This window comes from Diadema antillarum, unplaced genomic scaffold, assembly GCF_040938485.1.
Source record: "Diadema antillarum isolate AM-2024a unplaced genomic scaffold, OU_Dant_1.0 scf00000148, whole genome shotgun sequence".
NCBI lineage: Eukaryota > Metazoa > Echinodermata > Echinoidea > Diadematoida > Diadematidae > Diadema > Diadema antillarum.
In genome coordinates, this window is record NW_027271037.1 from 179823 (window position 1) to 205568 (window position 25746).

General features: G+C 37.1%; 1 protein-coding gene across 1 annotated transcript in view; it reads left to right on the plus strand.

Annotated features, from left to right (window-relative positions):
* The window catches only part of LOC139721739 (A.superbus venom factor 1-like), an 88170-nt gene that overhangs the window by 19220 nt on the left and 43204 nt on the right, over positions 1 to 25746 (plus strand). The window contains exons 9-20 of the mRNA XM_071633060.1: positions 343 to 579; positions 6260 to 6442; positions 6814 to 6939; positions 9019 to 9084; positions 10489 to 10689; positions 11733 to 11897; positions 12683 to 12757; positions 15599 to 15653; positions 17234 to 17284; positions 21427 to 21569; positions 22844 to 22986; positions 23456 to 23684. Coding sequence (XP_071489161.1) covers positions 343 to 579; positions 6260 to 6442; positions 6814 to 6939; positions 9019 to 9084; positions 10489 to 10689; positions 11733 to 11897; positions 12683 to 12757; positions 15599 to 15653; positions 17234 to 17284; positions 21427 to 21569; positions 22844 to 22986; positions 23456 to 23684 — 1674 coding nt within the window. The remainder of the gene's footprint in view (positions 1 to 342; positions 580 to 6259; positions 6443 to 6813; positions 6940 to 9018; positions 9085 to 10488; positions 10690 to 11732; positions 11898 to 12682; positions 12758 to 15598; positions 15654 to 17233; positions 17285 to 21426; positions 21570 to 22843; positions 22987 to 23455; positions 23685 to 25746) is intronic.

Below are 25746 nucleotides of genomic sequence, written 5' to 3' on the forward strand. Positions count from 1 at the left end.
GTACAAGACTTGAGCCATGCATTCGGATTTTACCGGACGCATGGCTCAGTGTGGATCAGTAAAAATTACTGCCTGACGATTTACCAACCAGATTGCAGAGATGAAAAAGTCATTTTATAACATACTACAACTATAGCTTTATCTAACATATAACGTACTCTACTTAAAAGAAAATGAATTTGATTCATCTCGATGGAGAGATGGCATTTGTTGAACAGCCAGCTACTATTCCTTGGGAATGAATATGACAACTTAAAAAAAAAAGATTAGAGGCCTTTAAGAACTTTAAATTAATCATTTTGAACTGGAGGGATTACGAAATGAATAACTTTGATGCTTCAGTTACAAGCAGGAGATGCAACAGTAACAATAGATTCCCTGGATACTGCCTTCGGCGAGGAATGGTTTGAGGACTTCGAGGATTGCCGCTGGCACGTCGAGGCTATTGTGGAAGAGAGAACGACGGGCCACACTGAAGCAGCTATCGACACTTCAACCATGGTTGTGTCCACGCCGTACAAGCTGTCCCACAAACACACCGTGCAGTACTTCAAAAAAGGTCTCAACGTTCACGTCAAGGTACAATACTCTTTCGATCGCCACTTACACTCCCTGTATACCAGCAGTGGAAATAAAAAAAAAAAATCACGAAGAGATCTTAGATTTTAACGTTTGTTATCTTCGGCCGCCAATATTGTTCCTTAAACTATCATAATGAGCTCTGATGTAAATAATTTTTAAGCTATGGACCCCCACGCACAAACACACGCACACGAACACACACACACATTCACCCACACCCACACACATCGCACACTCTCTCTATCACACACACACACACACACACACACATAGCACTGACACACATCCCCATAACTCGACATTAAATGGAAGCCCCATGTGCCATTTGTTTTGTTTTGTTTGTTTTTCATTGTTCCATATTCCACATTTCAACAAATACATAAAACATAAACATCACAATACAAAAGCATGGATGAATTGTCAAGTACAGCTTATAAGACAGTAACACATGTGAAATATGAGGAATCTACATACAAGCATTGCTTGTAGGGTGTAGATTCCCAGGTGCGGAGGTGAGGTTATTTCTTACTTGGTATATGGAATTAAAGGAATGACAATTTGTGAATTATAGAGAGGAGAAATATAAGCGCCGAAAAGTAAAAAAGAAAAAGAAAAAAACAAAGAAAACAATGTCCGCGGCACAAGACTTCTTGAGAGTTGCGTGATCGCCCGAGCGAGGTACAAGTCAGATGCAGTGTACAATAGCAGAGATACCAAATGTGTATACAAAGGAAGTTCAGGGGATGATACAGAAATCACGAGCGAGGCACTTGTTACATAATCGATAATGTCAGTAATGTGAAGTATGAATAGAGAATGTCGAGGAGGATTGAAGAATAGCTATAGATATGAATTCAGAAAAACTAGTTTAAGTTTATGCTTAAATGGATAAAGAGACTGAGATTGGATTATTTCTCTATCCAACTCATTCCAAAATTTAGGTCCTGTAGTGGTTATTGTTTTTAAAGCAGATACGGTCCGTACAGGAGAACTATGATAAGAATCTTTTTGTCTAGTTGGGTAAGAATGAACTTCAGTATTTTTGACAAACATCGAAGAAAACACATCAGGGAGACCACCTGAGTTTAATTGATACATAAATGACCCGATATTGAAATGATATAAATCCTGGATCTTAAGTGTTCTACTGGAAAAGAATAAGACATTAGTGTGTTCCAAAATTGTGGTGAAGTTGATTATCCGTATAGCCCTTTTCTGTATCAATAATAAAGAATTAAGTCTAGTTGTACAGCAGATTCCCCATGCTAGGATTCCATAACCTATTTAAGGCAAAACAAAAAAGAGTAGAATACAATGAATGCAGAACATGTTTAGGAAAATACTGTTTTAAGTTATACATAACACCTACATTTTTTATAGTAATGTAAGCAAAGAATCAACATGAACTTTCCATGCCAACTTACGATCAATATAAAGACCAAGGAATTTTATATATTCCACCTGGTTCAATTCCACGTCGTTTACGACCAACTTACCCGGTAAAATATTGATTATGTTGCTAAAGACCATAAATTTTGTCTTGGTCGAATTCAGTGACAATTCATTAGCCTGAATCCACTTAGATACTGATTTTAATTCAGTATTAATTGTATTCCAGTCTAAACTTGAGGGTTTCGATTTGAATAAAAAATGCTGGTGTCATCGGCAAAAAGTAGAAAGTAGAACAGAGAGGACGAACTGCGAAAGTCATTCATATAAAGAATAAACAATAAAGGACCTAGAAGGGATCCTTGCGGTACCCCACAAGTTATTGGCTGTGAGCTGGACACATGTTCATTCAAACCAACAAAATGAGTTCTTCCAGTAAGGTAACTTCTAAACCACTCCAGACCCTTCCACGAATCCCATAGTGTTGTAATTTGTATAATAATATTTCATGGTTGATTGTGTCAAAGGCCTTGGAGTAGTCAAGACAGATACCTACTGTGTGACACTTGGCATGGATCGCTTTAATAATTTTCTCTATCATTAGTAAAATAGCATGAATTGTGGAATGCTTTTTGCGAAATTTAAATTAATTATCATCTATTACATTACAGTCGTTTAAGAATCGGAATACACGTGTGTACGCAATTTTTTCAAGTAAATTAGAAAAAGAGGTTAATAACGATATTGGTCGATAATTTCCCAGTTCGTCCTCTCGGCCCGTTTTATATATCGGGATAACTTCAGTGATTTTCGTCCTAGTAGGCACTACACTATCCAGTAATGACAAATTACATATATGGGCGAAAAGTACAACAATCTCATGTACAACACATTTCAGAAGATAATTAGAAATTCCATTATAACCAGTACTTTTTTGGCTTTAAGATTATTTACAATGTCAACAATTTCAGATTCTAATACAGGCATAAAAACAAAGACTGATTATTGCGATGACTTAAATACGTAGAAACGGTATATCCGTTTCCGGAATAGCATCAGCTAAATTAGATCCAACATTCACAAAATATGAGTTAAACGCTTCAGAGATTTCATTATCATCTCTTAACACGATGTCATTTAAACAAATCTTATGGATATCCGATTTATTTCGTTTCTTCTGAAGAACATTATTAATAACTTTCCACGTGGATTTAATGTCCTTCTCATGAAGAAGAAACAGTGAAGAAAATATTTCTTTTTTGCCTCATGCAACACAGAAGTAATAAATATATTTACTTTGGCGCAATACACCTATGTCAGCTTTGATGGCCTGCAATCTTGAATTTTTTGAGTGATTGATCCTAATTTTGTTTTAAACTTTCTATAGCAAGGTTGTTTCAAGCTTCTACCTCTACCTGAAAGATATTTTTGCTTCATCTCATCTGCTTCCGAACAATCTACTTTGAAATAATAGCGATCAGCGTCACCTGAGCTACCACTTGGTATGAGAAGTTAGTTTGCAGGCACAAACCCTTGTTTGTCAAAGAAAAAGTCTGCGTTTGCCAAAACTACTACACGCACCACTAGCACTGCTTCAAGCGCCAGTGCCAGTGGTGCGTGTAGTAGTCTTGACGCGCGCAGACTTTTTTTATGACCAACAAGGTCTTAGTGAGTTTTCAAGTTTGAGACATTATAACTCCTGAACCAAAAATGTTACTGACCCTTAATTTTCTCCAAATATTAATCATATGTCAAACAAAATTTTTGAAACGTTTCAAGATAATCCTTCAGTCTTTCTCTGATTTATGCTGAATCAAGCATTTTCATGATTTTTCCTTTTTCAGAAAAATATCAAAAAATTAGTGTTTTATCCTTAAAATCTCAATCCAGTTGTCACGACAACCCCAAAATATAGTATCAACTTGTAGAAAATTTTATTTTCTTTCATATGACGTCATATTCGTTGAAATCTGAGGTTTCTATCAAATTCTATCATTCAAATAACAAATTCAGTAAATATGGCGGTCATCTTGGACGCAATGTTGGATTTGGAGGCTTTCGCAACAAATTTTTTGAGGTAGACCAGTGGAATGTTTTTTGTTACAATAAAAACTTGAAAATAAGCATGGTCTACTTAGATTGTAGAGAGAGTGGAACTCGACCTCTGTTTTTAGCTTTTGGCCCCCCGGTTATAAGAACATTACGATAACTAGTATATTTGCTTTTAGCAGCATCTGGTTTTTTAGACTTGAATATATAAAAGAGCTTATTTTTTCCTATTAAAAAAGAGCTTATTTTTCCCATTTAATGTTGAAGTGGTTACTAGCTAACGATGAGTTTCCCAAGTGCAGTCCTTAAAATTGCCTAAGATCAAATGGTCACTTCTATGATTGTTCTTAAGCCTGATGGACGTAACAAGAGAGTTGTGACCCTGGCCCTCGTTTGTTCACATAGGTATTATACATGTATATTACACATATACATATATAAAGTCACAACAGAGGAATGCAGAGGAATGCAGGGAATGCATTAATAGCCAATCTTGATTTAATTAATAATCCGAATTTTCGAGGATCCTTCCTCTTCATCAGGGATGACAGTGCCAAATTTGGCTATTAATGCATTCCCTGCATTCCTCTGTTGTGACTTTATTATTGCTATTTCTAGTACTGCCAATACGCGGAACAACTACAATGTTTGGAACATATACATATATATATATATTTTTTTTTTTTTTCAGACCAAACGGTTTTGACTCCCGAAGGAAAATATTTATCGAATGTGCTGTTCCGCGGCGAAATTTGCTCTGCCAACTGCTATTCATAATTAACATCATAGATTGATTTACGTCATAGATTGTCATAGGTTTTCAAACCAAACTCTCATTACATTCGCAGATGACTCAAACCCTTTCTATTTTCATCCTTAACCCAATATTTTGAAGAGAGCGTGAATGACGAATAAAAAAAGTCACATGATCTATTTACGTAAACACGTTGTGTTTGAAAGTTGAAAAAAAAAACAACATTTGACACATGTATGTAGGCCCATAATTATGTTTTTACCACCAAAACCATTTTTTAAACAATAGATAGGCTAACAGGCAATATTGCATTACATATTTTTTTTTCTGTAAAAGCTATTTCTATTGCATTCTTTAATGAATTTGCGTTGATAATAAGCATTCGTGAAACTGTTGTATAATTCTGTATGATCCATTAGCGTGATAAAGGTGCAATGAATAGGGGAAAGTATATACTATTTTTACATTATGTGCATGAATAACACTTTAATCAAGTTATACATTGCCTTTTATAGGCAACACATTTTATGTTGTCAGGCAATCCTGGATGAACCCCTTTTATTGCAAAACTTGACTCTCAGAATAGTCTTCAACCACCATACCAGAGCACATACTCATGCTTGATTAGGATTACTGACGATACATTTTTCAAGTGAAATACTTGTACCTATTGAAACTTGTTCAGTTCTTAATCATCACTTCAATCATCTTTCCAAGGTATTTCACGATTTATGTCACCGCATTAGTCACGTTTAACCAGGGGCGGGTCTAGGAATTCCAGAAGTAACTGATTGTTTCTTTTGATTTTCAACTAAGGAAATGATAAATGAATTACATTAAAAAGGATGAAGATTTCTGAGTTTTCCAAACCTGAAAACGTGAAAATGAATGAATAAAGAAAGCTATCAAATTTTTAACATTAGACGGGATTGAGATGTTATTTTTAAGTTTTCCTTTTCCCAATCAAGACGAACATGATAGCAATATTTACATATTTACTTATTTGCATACTAACACATTGATGTTATGTCCCTCACAAAATTTAAAATCATTTTTTTTTATTGCCCTGCCATTGTAATTGTTTTTGAAATATTTTCATGCGTAAGTGCTGAATTCGGGAGGAAGGGACTCATGAAATGCATTTCAAAGATCGAATTTTTCCATGACCACTGAACCAAATTGAATGGGTTCTTCTGCAAGATGTTCATGTTAAGTTATAGTTTCACAGCCAGGATTAGGACTCATATAGATTGCTTAATCATTTTGAAAGTAATAAATTCGAAAATCCGATATTTTTTTTTTTTTTGGGGGGGGGGAGGGGGACGTATTGTGTCATAAATGTCTGTATCATAAATTTGAAACTTGCATTTTATTTTACAAACTGTTAAACAATACAATGAGCAAAATGTATTGTTTGCACTTTGTACCACCTTTTGTTAACTTCGTTTGTTTGTTGGAAATAAAGTTTGAATTTAATTGAAACAGATTGATGTACAATACGCGAATGGAAACATTGCATCGGAAGTGCCCGTCCAAATTGTGTTGGAGGCAACATTAAGCGACCGATCGACACAAGTTTTATACGACAGGGAGCAGGAGACTGACGCCAAAGGTCGGGTGGCGGTGGTCGAAGACACTCCTCCAAATGCAGTGTCAATATCAGTTCTGGTAAGTCCATCGCACAGTCATCAAATCAAGAGCCCGACGAACGAAGGGTGTTCTTTCCTTTTTTAAAAAATATGTTTAAAACCACAACGAACCTTCAAACATAATTATGTGCAGCAAATTCTCGTTGTAAAGTTGTTTTGATATCACCTGTCCGCAGTTATGGTTGTTTGTTTGTTTTGTTTTTATCCTTTCAAGGAACGGCAGCAATTATTGACTTGTTTATTTAAATGTTTTCAGTAGTTTTTTGCACAACTTCCGTTATAGAAGATATTGCGTGCTAATAAATGTAATTTACATCTGTTTGTTGTAGGGAAATTTGAAAAAAAAAATCGGTGTTGAATTATTCATTCGTTGTGTCTCCAAACCGACAGTGTCAAACAACCACAGCGGAGTTCATTGGGAGCCAGGCTGTGCTGCGATTCGAACTGATTCCCTACGAACCAAGCGTTGGAAACGAAGTGGTTACCATCATCATAAGCGACTTGGAACCTTTGCAAGTGTGTACTACTATATCAAAAATATAATGCTAATGAAACCTTATGAAGAGCAATGTTTACAATTCATTGTAATTGCATGTATGCATCTAACTCCTCTGTAGAGGTGGTCATTGCAAGAAATGGTGTATACTGCATGTGGTTGCCCGAAAGTTGACTACAATATGGAGATGAAAGTTTATGATCTATACAAGTTTATATTTTCACCTTGGTACTGTTTACCATTGGGAGCATTGATAATAAAAAAATGAGCTATCACATTTTGATGCATTAATATGTGTAGGTCCGTTGTATCAGAAACATCCCACCATACATTTTGCAATAAAGCCCCAAATATAAAGAAATATCACTATTTTTCTCTATAAACCACAATGGCAGTGGCGGATCCAGAGGGGAGGGGGGGGGGGGAGTGGCGGGGCTCACCCGGCGCACCCCCTCTTCATTTTGTTTTGTTAAAACAAAAGAAATAAAAAAGAAAGGAAGGCACGTGCAACCCCTTTAATTTTGTAAAGGCGCATACCCTTTGCGGAATTTCTGGATCCACCCCTGTAATTGTATACAGTTTATTAAGGATATGAAAATTCTTAGAATCTTTCTTCTCATTTTGTATATCTAAGTCTACTTAACATTGAATACACAATGTAGTAATTATTTTGACATTTGTGGTTTCTATTCCCAACTCACATTTTACAACTACTCTGAAGCCGTAAAGCAAGGTTTTGTTTCATCTGCAAAATGATTAATAAATCCTTTAAAGTCATGATTTACCATTTGCTGATGAAACAAAAACCCAGCATTAGTACTTTAAGAAGAGTTAGTTAAAATAAATAGATGAATAGTTTAACAGCCAATGTAAAAAATGGAATCCGTATAATCGATATTAAGTATTGTCAAATACACAAAATGCAAACGAAAGTTATAATAAAAAATGTTCCCAGACTGGAGCGTCTACAGTTATGATTTACTGAGATAAATAATGTTTCCTTGTATTTTAGGCTTTGTTGCAAAAATGTTATATGTATGATGTTTTGTGATACAACAGACCTACACGTATGCAATCAAAGTAATATATAGAATTTGCTTTATATATTACTGCTCCCAAAGGTAAACATGACCGTTAACAAGATTTTGTAATGGTGCGTCTCTTGACCTCCTCATAACTATTTAGGATTAGCGCTGCGGTAACAATTTTTGGATGAAGCGTAAGATATATCTTTAATACATAATGTGTGTTGGTCTGTGTATGTGTGTATTACAATGTGCAGACAGGATGGAAGCAGAGTTTGACTCTAAAAGTCGTAACATGTAATGTAAGGTATACCTTAATGGGTGTTACATTATCTTAAGTAATGCAGTATTAAAGAGATCTCCTACACCTCTTCCGAAAGGGAAGTCTTGTTGGCTGCATTTTTCATACAATAATCATGTTACCATAGATGGCAAAAAATACCTATCGGCAACGATCGGAACTGGGTATTCAATTAGTATCAATTCAATTGAATTCAATTCAAATGAGATTTTATTTCCAATAGCACAATGCAATATAAATTCATGGAAAAAGTACAATGTATACACATATATGTATATTATACATATACATGTCTCGATTAAGATACTAATTATCAAAATAATTGTGTTATTGGAAATGAATGCTTCAGTGGTGAGAGAGAAATGTAAAGCCTGTCAGAAGTCCCTTCCGTCCATGTTTTGTGGGGAGAGTTATCCATTGTGTTTACAACTTACAAATATAGCAAGTTGTTCATTTTGTTCTTGGAAAAAATATCTTTAAAAAGTAACTGCTTCTTTATTTTGATATTTAACTAAAAACATAAAAAAAAACGAATTACGTTAAAAGGATGCAGATTTCTGAGTTTTGCAAACATAGGGTAAAAATGAATAAATAAAGAAAGATATTTACATTATTCAATTTAATTCAACTCTAAATTCAACTTCAAATTGAATTGATATTCAATTGGAGGTGTTGGAAAAATTGGAAGCAATGGTATTAGAAATATTGGAAGTAATGGTATTGGAAGTTCGAAGCTGTCCAAGTGCTATTGAATTATATCTTTCGTGACTCAGGTTGATGAAATAAAACAGGTGAACGTGTACAGATCAGGGTCAGGAAATGCCCAGTTGCATTACATGGTAAGTACTTCACTTTAAATTGCACACACAATTATGAGAAACAAACTATGTTGGCCTGAATAATCCCGATCAGAATCGGGATACTTGTACGGCGTTTCATAACGGCAGTAGGAAAACATTCTGACACAATTAACAAAATATGATGCAGAAGAGGATATATATATATATATATATATATATATATATATATATAATATATCTTTGAATTTTCAATGGTGACCTACTCCTAAAATTCAAATATTATGTTATTCAGTAAAAGTGAGTGCATATACGGTTTAATGAAAATGCTGCACAGTGTAGGGGACTTGCCAAACATTCGAAATGCTGATATTGTAGTTTCCGATGTTTTTTAAAGGGGAAATCAAGTCCAAATATAGCTAATCTGATAAGATCGAGTAAAATATTATGAGTTCAAAGGTAAAATTTTGATCGAAATCGGATGAAAGATAAAGGAGTTATGACATTTTGAAGTGTCGCTAATTTTTCAGGAAACAGTTCTTGAACGGTCAATATGAATATGCATATGGCAATGTGAGCATGTCCTCTCCTTACAACTTGCCAGATAGTTTGTACATAAAATTTTGAAATTTCCGCTTTTCATTCAAATACAACTAAATCCCGAGGCTCAATTCCCTGTACATCTATCTGATCACTATTCTGAATTTATTCAACCTGGAATAACATCACGTTTCAGACTTTAATGACAGAAACAAGGAATTTTCATCATTTTTTGTTGTACATGATCATGATGATCAATGGTTAGCTCACTCCTTTGCATAGTCATATCCACTGTACAGGAACTTTGTGCAGAAATTAGCAGAAGTTCAAAATGTCATAATTTCCTTATTTTTCATTCGATTTCAGTCAAATGTTTACCGTTGAACAGACTAACTTATATTCGACCTGGATTTGCCCTTTAAAAGGCCGTGAGACCACGTAGCAATTAACCTCTCAATTTATAACTGAATACGCAAGATAAAAGGTTAATTCAAACATTTTTTTCCCAAAGTTTCAGGCGACATGATGGACGTCTATTCTCTATGACAAGATTACGGGCAGAAAGAATATACTATAACTCCATGAATCCAAAATGATAATTAGACAAATAAATAACTAACTGCAGTACTACGAATCTACAATTATGATATAAATTAATTGAACAAAAACAGAAAAGGCAAAAAATAAAAACGATCAAGATTGACAAGTCCCCCTTTGTGACCATTGGTATAAGAGGGAGCTGTAGATAAAACATCTCGTCGAATCGCATAAAGATGACGATGTATTCCAATTCGGAATCTTTTGAGTTCAGATGTCAAACGCTCTCCAGCAGTTGGTCCCACGTGGCATAAAATATTGTCATCGATCACCAAGTTTTTTTTTTGTTGTATGTTTGTTTTCACGTAGTGCGTGACAGCAGGAAAGATAGTGCACTCAGGTACGCTTCAAAACGTGGGCGCCACCCCCGTTCTACAGATTCCCATCTCACAGGCTATGGTGCCTAGAACACGGATCATTGTGTACTATTTCACTGAAACGGCAACGGGTGTAACCTACGTCACAGCTGACTCTTTGCTGGTGGAAGTGGAGGAACAATGTGGAGGCGAAGTGAGTTGGCTCAGTCTGGAGCGCGTCTGCCCAAGGACCCGGGTTCGAACTCGAGTCTGGATTGAGCAATGTTATATGTAATCATACCGTCCCCTCTAGCAAAAAGGCAAATTTTAATACTCTGTCCCTCGGATAGGACATAAAATGGAGGTCCCGTGTGTGAGAGAGCCAAAACTCAAACACGTAAAAAGATCCCGCTCCATTCATTCATCGCAAAAAGCAGGGTGTTTAACCCAGTGAAGTGATCCCACATCACATCCAACTGGACCCCATGGAAGACCAGCTTAACGTAGCTGAATATGTGATATCCAACCATATTCTCAGATGGAAATGAAAAAAAAACCCCAGCAAAACAAAACAAACAATGTTTCGTATTTAAATACATGGTATGGTGAAGATGTTGGTGCATATTGCACGGATTTACCCCTTTCAATGCCCAACGCAAGGCTACGTAGTTCTTACGTTAAGCTGCGTGTATAGTTCTTACTTCAGATCGATCTCGCAGATAAATAAGTTGATCTCGTTAATATCATCATCGATGGTTACCAATTGGATACATTGGTTTTGATTTTCTGTGTAACTGGGCAGCTACTGGAATCATTTAGCGTCAGTCAAAATGTGTCAGTTAAGAAGTGGCTTCAACTTGTACCGCTTACACCAGTGTACACAGATTAGGTAGTTGACGGCGGTTTCCAGCTGGTTTCAGAATTGCCCGTCAAAACTCATACCTGACGGTAATCGGCTGTTACAGTCCTGAGTTGACATGTACGTGTCCAATTCTGTGAAGGGTATTCTTGTCACTCCAAATGCAAACTAGAGGGAGAAGAAGAAGAAAAAAAAAAACACCACTCAAACAAGTTTGATGCAGGGGCAGTATGAAACGTGGACATACGAGATACAAATATCACACTGATTATCCTTTATGTTCGCATACTGACTATAGTAGTTCATGTTAAAGGCGCTGGAAGAATTAATGACAGGACGTGACAAAGGTATTTAGCCTTGTTGTCCCTCTCTCAATATCTCTTTTGAACACATTTTAGGTGACCATCAGTAGCAGGGTACCGCCTCCACTGATTAGTGAGTACTTACCCCATGCTCCAGTGAACGTAAGGATAGAAGCCCCGAGGGAGTCGGCCGTGGCAATCATGGCCGTTGATACGGCTGTCTATCTCCTCAGAGATAAGGATCGCTTGACCAGACGAAAGGTATGTAACCCTCTTACATTTCATTTTCATGTTCAGTTATTAACCCGTTGAGGAGGGACTAATTTTGCTACAACACGCATTTCTCATAGACACCTGCCCGAGTATACTCGGGACTCGTCCTCAACGGTTTAAGTTTAAGTTTCACGAATTGCCTTCATGACATACATGCACATCTAAAAAAAAAAAGAAAGAAAACGTAGCAAAATATGAAAATCACGTGTATAAGGAAGGAATAATTGAATCTACAGAATGCACTTTCGATTCAAAGCAGGGCATGTCATACTACAGAAATGAAAGCGGGAGAAGAACACTGACAAGTTTATTCTCTTACAGCTCTGCAAAGAAGATCAGTTCCTATCGGTTAAGAACTTGTGCTGCTGAACTTCTAGCTGGCTCGGGTATCTTTTGATAAGACTGGGGACGAGCTTATCCATTATGAACCCTTTCTGAAAGCGTTGACTGATTCCACATATTTTTTCATGGAAATGGAACATAATGTTTAAAAGAGCTGATTTCAAAAATGGCAAACTCATCCATGTCCGATAAAGGGAAAGAATATGTAAATGAAAGGTGACTTTATCCTTTATTTCTTTCAATAAACCTCGTTTGAAAAGAAGCCTTTTGGGTCATTGAGCTACCACAAAAACGTGATCAGAGAATAAACTATTCGTGTATTATGTGGGTCCATTGTGGCGCCTCAAAAAAACAAAAAAAAAAACGCACCCATCATCCACATTCTATTACCTTGGGACTAAATTCTATATTTTTGTTCTCTCTCCGTGTAGATGTTCAACCGAATGAAGAGGTATGACGTTGGCTGTGGACCGGGTGGAGGGCGTACGGCGTCAATGGTCTTTGAGGTTAGATTGTATTATGACGTCGAGTGACGTACCATCCCCTCATGTATCCAGTCTTGTTAAAACAATCGTGAAACACAACAATCTGAAGCGTATTATTGTTGAAAGTGTTATATGAACTTCGACGGAGTTTTTTTTTTGTAACTCAAAGTGGCCTACGTACGACTTGAAATTGTCAGAGGTGTTACTTGATGTGCATTAATAATGGAATAAAGACCTTCAATATTCCTATACATCTCTAAACAAAGGATATTAGTCCAGCTAGCTGAACATCGCACGCTTGACGTTTATGCAGACTTTGCAGCCATTTTCCCTATTTTACCCCATAGCTGTATTTTGAAAGTCTCAACATCTTTTTATCCCTTCCACAGGGTGTTTATTTATACACATATTCAGAAAATGACATTTAGAGATAATTTTTCAATACAAAACAGAATGAGAGTGAAATAATAATTCAATCATCCACAGAAAGTGACCTACTGCATTATAATATAATGAGAAGTTTCTGTAACTATTTTTACAACATGTAATTTATACTATCCTTTTTTCATTGGCAGGAGCAAAACCAACAACACTTTAGGTGTTAAATAATTTTGATTCAATGTTCAAAAACACTTGATAAAAAGAGGCCATTTTTTTCACAAAGCTCTTTTCTCTACAATTCATTTGGCTTATGCATTTCCATCTCAAAATAACATTTTATTTAAGATATTATGTTTTCGGATGACGGAACGTTTTTTTTTAAATTTCGTGAAGAAAATTTCTCTTCTTATAACAATCATTATACAGTTTAGTGCACTGTTATTGGAACCATGAAGTCCAAATAAATTATGTTGGTTTGTAAATACTGGATTTTGATATCTATCTTTAGGAGTAACCATCGCTCAAACTTATTCCATATAATAATTTTGAATAAGGACATGAACTACATTATTATGCATTATGTTTTCCTCACTATCATTACAGAACGCACACCTTTTATCTGTTACAAAACCAAATTTTAAGAGGGCGTCTTTCATATGAAATATTCTATTAAGGATCTTGAATTGGAACCACCTGATATTAATGTCAATAGTTGATTGAAAAGGAATTAAGCAGTTTAAAGACCATGTTCGATCTTTATAGACCATGCTCCATCATCAAGATCAAACATGCTAGTCCACTTTACAAAACTGTTACAATGTTTTGACGTGTGTCTTAAAAAACGTTTGGCAAATATCAGAACAACCTTTGTTGTGTTTTAGCCATGAGGAATGAAAGGTTCTGTCGACTTCGACATAAAGTTTTTAGCAAATGAATGAATAGAAGTACACAATCCACTGTGCTGAAGAAAGTTTGTATACCAAACTACTATTGAAATTCAAAATATGAAAGAAATTTTCCGTCATTATCTAACATTTATAAAACATACACCTTTCTCACACCAAGATTTAAAATGTACGGTAATTATAATTCATTTTAATCAAAAGATTATTCCAAAGAGGGTGGCTTGCAAAATTATTGTTTGTATTAAAGTTTAAAAATTCTGAAAAAGCCAAAAGTACCTCTTTCCAAAAATCACTGAGCATTTTTTTGTAGTACCTGTATAATGATCCCATGAATAAATGAAATAATACTAATTGGGGCTAGAAAGAACTGAACATTGTGGAACATGTAATTTTCGGTATGCGGATCACAAATAAACCTTCTAATCCAGGATGTCTCAACATCTTACTCTTGATGCATCAAAACAGCTATGGACTAAAAAACAGCATTGCATTCATCAACTTGTGACGTAATGTTGTTACTTGACGTCTTCTGAATGTAAATCGTGACATAAAAGCTGTAAAAGCTGCAGAGAAGACTCAAATACACCGTCTCCTCTAACATAGTTTATCGTAACAACTTACAGAAGGCACGCGCTGGCTAGCCATAGTTCAGAACTGCTCTAACAATAGCAGAGACACTACATTTCTCAACTGGATGGGAGTGAGAAACTGCGATTTATCGAAGCAACCGAAGTTAGGGGGGGGGGGGGGAAGGGATGGGTGGCTCGGGTTGTAGGAGCATGCCCCCCACCGTCCCATAGAGGTCTTTTCATTTTGAAATAGAAATTACGCAATTTGGCTTTCCTATAGTTGATAGCACAATTTTAAGAGACCAGTTCATTGGATTGTATATGTAGAAACGGAAATAGCTCTAACCCATGTATAGCTGAAGTCCAGCCAACAAAAAAAAAAAAAAAAAAAAAAAAAAAATGATGAGGATAGAATTTACCTTACTCAGATTAACTTAACTGGACATTTCATATAGTGTTTAAGATTGGTCTACCTTTTTTTTCCGGGAGGGTGAAAAATGATTGTTGGGCCGGTGAGCGTGAGATGGGTTGCTTGGGAGTGACACTCCCCGCCGTAGACGTGAAACTTGATTGGTCTGCAATAGATTATAATAACTAATGGAAACACTATAAAATACGTATATATCACAGATCCTATTACTTGGTGCATGTCTCTACAAAGACAGTTCGGGAAATGAAATGATCATATTCTATAGTCGAACCCTGGCTATTAACTGACTGCTGTTCGAATGTTTTAGAGATCGATTCATTTGTGTACGTAGACAAGTGTGACTTGAGAGTTACAAGGATTCATAATCATCCGCCTACTTCCCATCCCCTCACACTTGACTGATTGAAAGGATTGAATGTTTTGTAAACCATTTCCATTACATTAATTTTGAAGTTTGTCACAAAAGTCATCTCACACTTGTTGAAAGACCAAAGTTATACATGCATGTACCTCATTGTAATCTGCATCTTAGAAGCATAGACATCTCACTCGAATACTTCAATTATTTTGATAACAGAACTCTGGAATGACGGTGCTTACGAACGCACAACTCGAGCTCAGCGTACGTGACGGTTAGTACATGTAATTGCGGAAAATGCTGACCTTAACGGTGCAATTGTACTGTTTACCACAGGGAGCAATGATTAAAAAAAAAAAATGTCTGAGTTATCATACTTGATGAATGTGTCTGGGCCTCTGAATGTTTCTACAACAGATATGTTATGGCGCTTTGCAAGTGCTGTGGATCATCATCATCATCATCATCATCATCTTTATCATCATCATTTTATGTGTAGGTCGATTGAATCAAAAATATCTTATCACATAAAAAATTCGCAATAAAGCCTAAAATATTAAAAGATTTCTCAATAAACCACAAGAGTAGACGATTTATGCTAGACTAACTCTGGACTAAAGTTCTTATTTTGTATACCGATTAAAATTTTACATTGGTTGTTTCTATTCTTAATTCACATCTTAGAACTATTTTGAAGCACTTAGAGTTTGTTGTTTTTTGTATATGAGAATTGTAAATAATATTTTATTCAGGAAAGTAAGGGCAGGAGAGCTCACTCTTCAAGACCAGTGACATCACACTTTCGCAAGGTTCATTATACTTCTCCTTCCATGTAATGATGTAGGCCAAGTACAACGGGTGGGTAAGGAACTTAGAGCAGAGGGTTTTAGTCTTTTAGGTTAATATCCAAGCTGAGGATCCAGTCCAAGGTATTTTGGTTTGATGAGTTCTACCAGCACTCATGAAAACATTCTCTCGTGGCAGTGCTCCATAATGTGACACATAGCATTTTGCTCGAGATGGCGGCAGTCAGCACACGCATAGGCTATCCAAGAACCCCCAATTGTGAAGACGGTATGGGTGACCTGTGCACAGCTATCGAGAGAAGAATGATGTGATCATTCCCTCCTGAAAGAAGAAGAAGAAGAAGAAAAAAAGAAGAAGTAGTGTCGGAGTCGCGGATACACATACCGTAAAATCTTGTGTTAATGCGACGCAGTCGTTTACACACACCTCGACTTTAGAACCCCCCCCCAAAAAGAACAAAAAACAAAAACAAAAACAAAAACAAAAACAAAACCCCCCAAACAAACCCCAAAACAAAAACAAAAACAAAACAATAGAAGAGAAGATGCATTCGGCCATTTTGTAAATTTCCACCAAATACTGAGTTCAGTGTTCTTCATTTAAAGTCTGAATTTCAATTTATTGTCGGAGAGCAAACATTAAAACATTAAAACTTGGTTTGATATACAGCCTCCTGCAAAAATCATCACCTTTTATAAAATCCGCAGGTTTTCATTTTTTTAAAGCAATATCTCATTTAGATTTATATTTCATACTTGACATCTCTTGTCTGCTTTTTCTTTATCGTGTAATCCTTATATCTGATGTATGGTAGTTTGTATGTCTATCTACGGGCGTATGTGTATTGATATATAAGTTGATATGCGTTTATGGGTGATTGTAAGTGTTTATTTAACACAGCAACGTTAATGCGGATCATCATTTTTTTCGTTGTTTAATTGATAATGTAATAGGAGATTAGTTGTGTCATTCAAAAGGTTTCTATCTTTCTACAAACGTGGCATGACGCCTGAGGATAACTATTTGTTTTTCTCATTCATCTTTTAGGGCCCCAATGCAGGCAGGCACCTGCGAGAAGGCGTCGAAGTGTAATTGCAGGTAAGCCTTTTTTCCATTCTCCTATACATAAAACCGTATGACCCCCAAAGAAAACACAACGGGACTCTCCGCAACGATAAGTTTAATAACAGGGAACCAATCGAAATACAATTTCAAGGTATGAAACTATAACTTATTACCCCCATCCTACAGAATACTCTGTCCAATTTGCTTTAGTGGTCAAAGAGAAATGAGAATCTTTGTAGAGCATGTCAGGAATCCCTTCCCTTCAAATTCTGTCCATTATCTTCACACATTAATGCATTTCCGAGAGTTTCCAAGTGCTAAACTGGGGATAAAACAGACCCATTACCTGCTTTACAACGATCCACATTTCTCTGTGACCACCCTGCCAATTTGAATGCGGTATTCTGCAAAATGTAGGTAAGGCGTTATACAGTGCGTATCAAAAAAAAAAAAAAATCGCAACAAGACTTAATTTCAAATTTGTGAAGATTGTGTTAACTTTTCACTAAAGAGAGTAGCACCATCTTAAAGCCACATATCTCTTCTTTCAAATGATATCTTGGATTCTTTCACGGTCATGGATGGCTGAGTAATCATTCTTTTTTAATAATGGGTCAAATTGGACTTGGGACCAAGTTTCAGTTTCTGCACTTAACTATGACGTCGATTTTCCTAGAGAAAGTTGAATGTTGGGCTGGACTTTGTGGAAACGGTTTGCTCCTAGAGCCCTTGTTCTTTGCAAACAACATGAACGGAAATGGATACTTACAAATTTTGAATGAAAATGTGATTCCTTAATTAATGGAAAAATTTTCTGTGTTACAAAGGGTGTGTTCAGATGCTTATAGTGGGCACAGGATAGCGCACCAGCCCCTCGACTACGTAGTTTGCAGTACAAACAGATTGGTTGAGGTATTTGGAAATTGGGTGATTGCCTTGTATCATGATGTGGAGTGGCCTACACAATCTCCTGATCTGACTTGTGACTCTTTTCTTTGGGGTTATCTTAAGAGCAAAGTGTTCATCACCCCTCCACCTGACATTGCAACTTTGAGACAAAGAATCACTGATGAGTTTGAAGCTCTACGCCACCAAGCCCCAATGATTCGCAGGGCTGTGCGTGAGATGCTTGGAGAAAAGAGCTTATTTCTGTGTGGAAAGGAATGGTGGTCACGTTTAAAGGGCATGGGATGTAATGTTAAAAGAGATAGGGCCTACTAGTATCCGAAAGAAGACAATGGTAAGTTGTGATCATTCATTTCATCAATTTCATTAATTGCGATCATTAATTTCACTAAAGTTAATTTCATTATTCCCTCTTTTTTGTTTATTTCTAATAAGATGCATTGATTCTTGCAGTACCTAAACTTGGTCCCAAGTCCAATTTGATCCATTGTCCAAAAAGAATGATTACTCAGCCATCCATGACCGTGTATGAATAAATAAGATATCATTGGAAAGAGGAGATGTGTGGCTTTAAGATGTTGCTACTCACTTTGGTGTAAAAATAACACAATTTTCACAAATTTAAAATCAAATCTTATTGCGGTTTTTTTTGATACGCACTGTATATCTAGACCCTGAAATAGCATTCAGACAGTTTAAATCATAATCAATGGAAGTTACCAATGCCGAAGCCAACTGTGTGTATGTGGGTGTGTGTGTGTGTGTGTGTTTGCTTGTTTGTGTTTTCTTTTTTCTTTTTTTGGACATGCTGCATAGTAAAGTCACTATATGAGCACCTCCGTTCATTCTTTGTTGTTTGCATAGGTGCGCTTATCACAGTGCTGGCGCGTGACAGACATTCAATACGAATTACTGTTTTTTCTGTCTTGTCTAATGGGAGAAATAAGATTGATTTGAAAAAAAAAATCAATATTACTTTGTATCAAGAAGGGGTTAAATTTTAAACTATTTTGACACTACGCATCATGAAGAAAATTGTTTGTTGGACGATAGTCCCCCTCCCCACCACCCCTGTTTAGTACTCTAATATTTTGTTCGGGGGGGGGGGGGGTGTTTGAGCAGTCTGCTAAAGCGAGAGATTACAAAGCGATGTATTGAAATTTATTCGAAGACGACTTATATCAATATTACGTGACCGTGTATCACCAAACGAACAGAAAGTCGCACGCAGTGATTTTGTGTGAGGACTGAAAATAGGTGGTGAAATGGGTCGACCTAACGAATCTTGAGTTTTTCATGTTTTCTGAAAGAACAACTCTTCTTCTACTTTATGTGCAAGTTTGGGATCATAAAACATACAGGAACCTGTGTTTTCATCAGTTTTTCTCGAACACGTTTTTGGTGGAATACATTATTCGGTGTTTCTCATAGAGTCCTCTTCATGTTTTGAAAAAACCTGTCAATACTCTTCTTTTTCCACTCTAATAACTTTTGAAATAATGATGCTACTGCATTGAAAGTTGGCATCATTCATTTACATGTGCATTTACATGTGCATGAATTTACTCTGTTTAAAAGTCAGCCTATACAGAAGGTACCAGTACTCCTTCATAAAATTAATTATGTTCATAATATCCGTTCTTTTTGGTCGTAAAATAGTTCATGAGCGGGGCCAGAGCAGTCAGATTTTTTTTTTTTTGCCTCGCATTGTAATCAGTATATGACAACCAGACCTGGAGGTTGTAACCATATTCCCCCAAATTATATGCGGATCGATTCCATGGTGGGTTCAAAAGGTCACCATGTTCCAACACAACTGGGGGGGGGGGGGGGGGGGGGGGGGAGGGGGCGTTCAGTTGTCAGGATGATAACCCGTCTTTGCCAGTCTTTAATTTTGAAGTGATCCCGCCTTAATCTAACTGGACCCAATGGAAGACCAGCTATTGCAGCCGAATATGGTTATCCATCCATCTTCTCAGCTGAAAAAAAAATGAACTTATTATCATTATCTTCTTCTTTTTTTTTTTGGGGGGGGGGGGGGGGGGGGGACTCCTAAAAACACAGTGCTAATTGTTTCCAGATTATGTGAATGTAATTTCTGTCGATTTGTCCACATTATTCTCCAAAGGAAGATATTCTTCTAGGAAGACATTTATGCAGGGGCATCAATAATGCGGGCCTGTACACATGGTGTGGAATATACGTTATAATGACACTGAAAAAGAAATTTAATGCAGTTAATCAGGTGTAATACATTCATGCAGCCATGAAAGTGTTCTTTGTTCAGCAACAATGTAATCGCCGTGGTTTGTAATTGGCATGTGTGGTTGTACACATAATCACCTTTTGAAGCCAAATTCTGAAATTTCGTTTATGAAATAAGTGTCGTGTGTCATCTTAAAGAATTAAATCACATCGTGTTCGGAAAAAAAAATCCTTAACCCTAAAAAGACTGGGAGGGAGGCCTAAAAGGTCCCCCCCCCCCTTCGACATTTCGCGCGATTACTCTGCAACACGCAATGCTCTATGACTTTATTCTTTCAAGTTTCCCGCACATTTTGACGCCAAATTTGTGACGCCCGGGGGTACGGTTCTGAAGTTACATAACTTTTTGTACATGCACGTGAGACCGAAAATGGCTCAAAAATGTGATTTTTGTGTACACAGTCAATGCAAATTGAGTTTTTTTCACATGGTTCATATAAATATGCTTATTTTTTACTCTCAATGGCTAAAATTAATTTGTTTTAGTAGTTTTATGGTTCAAAAAGTGTCTGCCACAAATTCCGTTTAAAAGAACAGCAAAACAAAAGGTCTAAAAAACAAAGAAATACATAAGAAATTCATAAAACAATAAAATAAATAAGAAATCAATTTTGATACCGATTTTTTTTTCAAGTACATTTGCGAAGAATACCACAAAGAATAATTAGACCAAAAAATGAGCACTTTTGGAGCTTTCTTTAGCGATTTAGATCAAAGAGTCTGATTTCTCGCATAAATGACATAATTAATCAAAATAAAATAAAAGAAGACTATTTTGGAAAATTTAGATATACGATCTTGTAGATTACATCACACACTACCATTGTACAAATTTCCGCGGCGATCGCGCAATCCACGGCCGAGATCTTAAGGGGGGGGGGGGGGGGCTTTAGGCCCCAGTCTTTCGAGCTATATACCAATATAGCCCAGTCTTTTTAGAGTTAAATGTGCTTGATTCGTAGTCTTCATCTCTTCCCGTTCCATTTAATATCAATAATTTACAGAGTGCTTTAGTACGACAATTCAACAGTGCATGACCGACCGGCCTCGCTTGCGAACTGTGTTAGAAGGGAACACCCCTGACTGTACCTTCTTGACTCAACTGCTGAAAAGGACTTGTGACTCGGTCACGCGAGATGAGAGAGTGGTGAGCACTTCACTTTTTTCTTTCTTATTGTTTATTAGTTTAAAGCCTGACTGTTGTAGTGCTCCAAATCCCACGCAATGATTCTTTTTAACATGTATTCTCGCACGGAGTTTATCACACATCAGTACGCTACATTTTTCTTTGCCTGGATCGATCCTTTGTAAGTATTTCGAAAATATTGATAGTTCTTCAAGCAAAAACAAAGTAAAACAAGCTACTGTGCTCTATTCAGTCCCTAAGGGAAACAACGTTTGTCGATGCTTCAACTACGGAAACAAATCTTCGGTCACATTTCAACATGAGTGAGACAATTATGTGACCCTGCACCTCAAAACAAACACAAAGTCGCCAGACATGAATTTTTAGTTAAGACCATATTCTGAAAGAGCAGACTTTAAGCTTTAAAATGATGTATAACTCAAATCAAATGGACTCTCCTAACCTATCTTAATATTGGAAAGAAAGCACAAACTCAGGAAAAGTGTGAACTGAGAAAAGAGGATCTGAAGTACAGTGTCTATTCAAGCGCTTAATCTTTACCAAACCGTGCTGGCTGTGCGATGAATAGGACAAAAAACAGGAAGTAAACCCCCAGAGTAACAACAATGAAGGGATTATCAAATTAATCTGAAATTAAGCACGCCTCATTAGCACATTCTGTCCATAATTAATGCCAACTTTCAAAGCAGTAGCACTATTCTTTCAAAAGTTATTAGAGTTGAAAGTGAAGAGTGTGGACAAGGTTTTTCAGAAATGGAAAAGGGATTCTAAAGACACACCTAATCACATTATTCTACCAAAAATGTTCGAGTCTTTCAGAAAATATGAAAAAGTAAAGTTCGGCTAGGTTGACCCATTTCACTTATTTTCAGTCCTCACGCAAAATCAGTGTGTGCGACTTTATGTTCGTTTTGAGGTGCACAGTCACATATCGTTGTTAGCAATGTAAAATAAAACACAGATAGAAAAAAAAAAACCCAAAACGAAAGCTCATTTTCTTTAGCATCAAAAACTTTATCCTGACTTTTGACCTTTATCCTGCAACGAAACTTAACAATTAGGGGAATTTCAAAAAAAAAAAGATAATAAAGAATAAAAAATGTTAATAGCGATGAGACTGGCAATGTGCTTCATGCAACGAGGAGGAAATATGCCCATTAAGGATATTTCATCATTTATTTCAAAGACGTTTGATACAGTTATAAATATGAAGCTCACACAATAATGGAGCTGTTTGCGATGCAACACTAAATACAATGCGGAATTTATTACAGGAATTCAGGCTATGCTGCCAAAGTCGGACCCAGACCTTTGTTCTTCGTTCGAGTGATGACGAAGACGTAGGGGAGGTGAATGCCAACGCCGAAGTTCGGAAGGATTTTAGAGAGACGTGGTTTTTTGAGCTACTGGAAATGGGGTAAAGAGTGTTGTATTATTTATTATACAGTGTTTAAAATGTCATTTTGTGTGTAAGTCTTTATTGTTACTGTAATGGAAATACCTTTTGAGAATAAACCAGATCTATTCACGCAGAAAACATTGTTTTCAAGGAATTGTTATACACAAATGGGTAGATGTTGTGACCATAAAATCTTTTAGCTTTTCGTTTATTTCTGTTCTGTACTTTCACGTCATCAATTATGACGTTAATGACTGATATTCAAAAGATTATTATCATGTCATTGCTTTAACATTGAAATCCATAATTTAATACGTTACTGAAGAATCAATCGTCTATTTTTTTTTTCCGGGAAGGTCCCTCTCTTGAAAGGGATGGGAGGGCATAACAATGGTTAACCGGAGAGGCTTTTAAGAAGTCAGGTATTGGTCGTAAATGCATGGGCACAATTACCATTGTCACTTCCTTCGTTTTCTCTCCCTGCAAGTGATAATGCGGCGCTCACATACCAAACATCAGCACCAAGTAGCATTACCACATGGGAAATGGCCGCCGTCAGTGTGTCAGGACTTCTCGGGATGTGCGTGGCGCCCCCATCGTCCGTCAGAGTGTTCCAGAACTTCTTCATCCAGCTTCACCTGCCGTACTCAGTGGTTAGGATGGAACAGATGCAGGTGTTAGCGACGATTTTCAACTACAGGAACGTACAGCTACAGGTACAGATAACAATGGCACTCAGAGTATACAAAATGCAGATACTGCAGTGTCTGATGAAGATCATCGATTGTACAGAAAGATTGGAAAAAAAATTGTATTTCACAAAGCATTCGAGTACATTTATTAAAAATATATTTCATTCCATATTGAAAGAGAGAGAAAAAAGGAACGTTTAACTTGAGTAATGCATAACAATGCGGTGAAGGGGCCTATTGAGAGGCTAAGCTTGTAAGATGTAGACCCATGACGATAAATGGTTTTGGTATGATATGAAAATTCTATGATTAAATGAAAAATAAGCAAATCAGCAAACCATTATAACAAAACTATATAAAAAAAAAACCACTGAAATATTCATTTATTGTATTAAACAGATACATATGGGCCTACATATCTATATAAAAATTCTAAATCTGTTAGTAAGTATTGAGGCAGTCCACAGAGAAGTAACAGAGGAGATGAGAGAGTAGATTAAAGCAGAATACTAAAGGAAACGCATATGTTGTTGGATTATTCCCCCATTTCAAGCATAGAGCATGTTAAACACAGCGGCCTTTGATTCATCCATTTAGAAAATTGCGTTTTGGAGAACGGCTGCTTAGAAAAATTGTATCCTGAATCATGCTCAATCGGAAAGTCCGTGGTTATTTTGGGGGCGTGTCCATGACGTCATGGGATGAAAGGCAAACCCGGAAGTATCACACAACAGCCTAAGCTTACCTATGTATGCTCTCGATGAGAGCGTGATGTCAAGGCTCATACCCTGAAATCTCAAGACATTTTTCATCAGAATGTCACAAAAAATGAAATAAAATTGTTTTCTACTTCAAGTCTCCTGTGAAATCACACATTTCCTCGTTTAAATAGAGTCTGTTACGTGTTATTTAGGCCACGAATACAGAAGCTGTCAGGCCTAGTGCCTGTACGATGGTGCTTCGTAGTCGATCAGTCACATGCATGCGCCCATCACCGGCCGCGTATGTCGCAGTGCAGTAGCCTCCGTGTATCAAAGAGCGGAGAAGCGTGAGCTTCGTACCTCTTTGGTACGTACAATGTATTATATCGGCAGTTCCTCGGTAGTACTACAGCTGTGTACGCCATATACATTTATTTAGCGAGTCTATTTTTTCGCGAAACGGGACTTGCCAATAATTTAGCGAGTGCTTAAATTCGTGGTTGTGGAGTACACCACGGAAGGGGGAGATATATACGGAAAGAGAGTTAATATTTTCTCGTGTTCTTAAATTCGGAAAAAGCACCAGGTTCGCGAAATTGGCGAAAATAATAATTAAAAAAAAAACTCGCGAAACATTCGGCGTACGTGGATCGCTAATGCTAGATACCACGCAATCAATGCGCGGGCATCGGCTAGGTCGAAGTCTTGACTAGGCCGGCCGGCCTATCTGGTGATAAAATAAACGCTACAGAGCACTGCGATTTTCATCGATAGTGATAAAACTTTGAAGGACTCGGTGAAGTAATGAATGGATCGTGCAGTACCTAGCTCTTGCTAGATAGAATGCTGATGAGCTGTGAACGGGAGTACGGAGTGAGTTAGCCCGACCAGACGCTGTAAGTACGCTGTGCGAATACCTGTCGCGACGTAAGGTACCTACGTACAGCGACTGGGCTGTGTATAGTTAGGAGTGAGTGTGATGTGATTGATAATACGTAGCCCGACCAGACGCTGCGCTACTTACAGCGACTGGGCTGTGTTCAGTTTAGGCCTACTGCTGCTCTGAAGTACGAGATCAAGTCAGCACTAAGCTCGGTTCATTTTCAGTTCAGAATAAAAAAAAAAAATCTTACCCATCTAAATTTTGAAGTCTACCTGGCATTGGTCCTGCGTCACCAACATTGTCCCCTGACCTGCCGTGTGGCAAGGGCTCGTACTGCCAATCTCCACTAAGTCCCTCCGCTTCAACCGAACCGCCCTGGGCCTTCCCCACTAGCTCGCCCGTAGCGTCTCCCTCCTGCGCCCCGCCGTGCGGCTCGTCAGCAACATCTATCTCTCCAACTTCACCAGGGTCATCATCACTAGTTTCATCATCGTTATCATCA